Source organism: Ictalurus furcatus, chromosome 6, assembly GCF_023375685.1.
Source record: "Ictalurus furcatus strain D&B chromosome 6, Billie_1.0, whole genome shotgun sequence".
NCBI classification, from domain to species: Eukaryota; Metazoa; Chordata; class Actinopteri; order Siluriformes; family Ictaluridae; genus Ictalurus; species Ictalurus furcatus.
In genome coordinates this window covers 31,775,483-31,777,909 of record NC_071260.1, presented here as the reverse complement: position 1 = coordinate 31,777,909, position 2,427 = coordinate 31,775,483, and the positions used below count along the sequence as shown (strand labels likewise).

General features: G+C 44.8%; 1 protein-coding gene across 1 annotated transcript; it reads right to left on the bottom strand.

Annotated features, from left to right (window-relative positions):
• Positions 1-387: 387 nt before the first annotated feature.
• Positions 388-2,206, bottom strand: olig2 (oligodendrocyte lineage transcription factor 2). The gene has a single exon (XM_053627927.1). It carries the CDS (start codon positions 1,742-1,744, stop codon positions 908-910), a length of 837 nt encoding a protein of 278 aa, XP_053483902.1. The 5' UTR covers positions 1,745-2,206; the 3' UTR covers positions 388-907.
• Between the last annotated feature and the right edge of the window lie 221 nt (positions 2,207-2,427).

Here is a 2,427-nt window from a genome sequence, read left to right as displayed (position 1 = left end):
AAAATATCAATGGCAGCAGCATGGAGAAAATGGTTTCCAAACATGGATAACAATATCCTACTTATTATTATTATTATTATTATTATTATTAATAATAATAATAATAATAATAATAATAATAATAATAATAATAATAACTCGCTTTTGAGGGTGTTATTATTATGAGTGATGAGTGAGCGTTAGAGCCAGGTGCGTAAATTTTTGTCTCAGGACAAATTATAGTGTCGGGTTTTTTTGGAACAAAGTTTATGGTTCACTGGAAGAAAAACAGTGCAGTTGTTATTGATTCTTTTATTTAACTACATTTACAACTTCAGCACATTCCTCGTTCACTTAACATACCATCGAACATAAGCAAATAAATATCGTTTCACACTTTTATAAAAAAAAATAATAAAAAAAAAAGATCATTCTTTGTGTCGGATAGTGACAACAGTAAAGCAGGAACAAAATAAGAAAAAGGAAACAAAGGAGAGAATGGAGAAAGAGGGAAAGAAAGAACGAGAAAGAGATGAGCAGGTGCAATACGACTTCAGTCTCAGGTAAACGAATTCATCCCAAACCTAATATAAAAGCTCTCATACTGTACAAACACTACATATTTACATAGTTATTTACACTCTTATCGTCAAGGTTTGGGTTATACTGCCCAAGTTTGTTTCTTGAAAGAGACAGAATAGACTCAGAAATAAATGTACCCTGCTGTAAAGCCTACTTCAGCTAACGTGTTAGCAAAAAAATCTATATTAGTGTCACCGAGCTGTCAAAAAATTATTTTTTGGAGACAAAGCCGATTGTGGCACGGAGAAGTGTATGAGGCGGTATCAAACCACGCGTTGTCTTTAAGTGTCTCTTAATATAAAGTCTTAATATTTATCCGCATGTTTAGAAAAAAAAAGTTATTGAGTCATTTGGAGTCGCTGGCCAGGCGTGGCATGCTGACCGAGCTCATGGTGGGCACGTGAGGCGCGGGGACTTGGCACATGCTGCACGGGCACGGCATGCTCGCGCCCCAGTGCTGGAAGCCCGAGGTGAGGGGGCTCGCCCCAGCCGACGGCGCCTTCAGGAGTCCGTGATGCGGTCTGACTGAGGCCACGGCCGAAAGGCCTGGCGCTGTTAAAGAAGCGCTGGACACTGTTGGTGGGAGTAGCGCATGGTGAACCGGATGAGATCCGGCGGCGGCTGCAGCGGCTGCATGGCTGGCCAGTGGAGATGCGGTGTGCGCCAGAGTGCCACAAGCAGACGGGTGGAAGGTCGCGTGGTGGGCGCCGCTTCCTCCTCCACCTCCGCCCCCGTAGATCTCGCTGACGAGACGCTTCATCTCTTCGAGCGAGTTACTAAGCATGAGGATATAGTTGCGCGCCAGTAGCAGGGTAGCGATCTTGGAGAGCTTGCGCACCGAGGGCCCATGCGCGTAAGGCATGACCTCGCGCAAGCCGTCCATAGCGATGTTCAGGTCGTGCATGCGTTTGCGCTCGCGGCTGTTGATCTTCAGGCGGATGGTCTGTAGCTCATTCTCGGACAGCAGTTTGCGGTCTTTCTTGGAGAACATCTTTAAGCCGAGCGCGTTCTCGTCGACGCCCGAAAGGCCGCGAATGTCCGCGCTCAGCTCCGGGGGTGAGTCACTCTGCGTAGACGAAACTGCGCCCGAGAAACCCGTCGATTTCTTCACCGCAGAGAGGAACAGATCATCTCCTTCCGGAGAGGAGGGCCGACTGGACACTCTACTTGTATCGGAGTCCATGTCTCATAGGTCAACTCTAGTTGTTTTCACTAGATCTTTATATACCAATGCCTGAAAGTGAAAAAGGAAAGATTACAAATCTGTAAAAAAAAAAAATGTCTAGTTATAATCATCATTAAACACCAACACCCTCAGCATGTGACACAAACACCGTTGCATGGATACCAGTTAATGATTTAGTTGCAGTGTTTGTGTTGGTTCCGCTAGATTACAACAAACAGGTGGAGCTGCTCCTTAAATGTTTATTATGTATAAACCGAAAAACAACAACAACTAAATTCTAGACTAATTAAATTATAAAAACATCTAATAAACTGATGCAAACTAACGGAGATGCTCATGAACACAAGCTCGAGCTTTCTCACAAGGTTAACATGTCGTGTCACTTATAAATCCCAATGTAAGATTAAATATAAAACTACGAAGTAGATGAAATGTTTAAAAACCCCTCAGTAAAACTTTCCCCATCTTCACAAGATAACGGCTTCGTGGAAGAACTTACCGAGAGCGGGTGTAGCGCGTGCAAGGGCAAACTATTGACTTTGTTATTCCGGGATCAGTCGTGACGGCGAGTTTGGCCCGTGACAGGAGTGACGCGCGCGTTTTATAGCGGACCTGAGGGAAGTCAGCGGGGACGGTGTGTCAGCTCCTTACCGACGGCCCGTGCACAACCAATAGGGTCT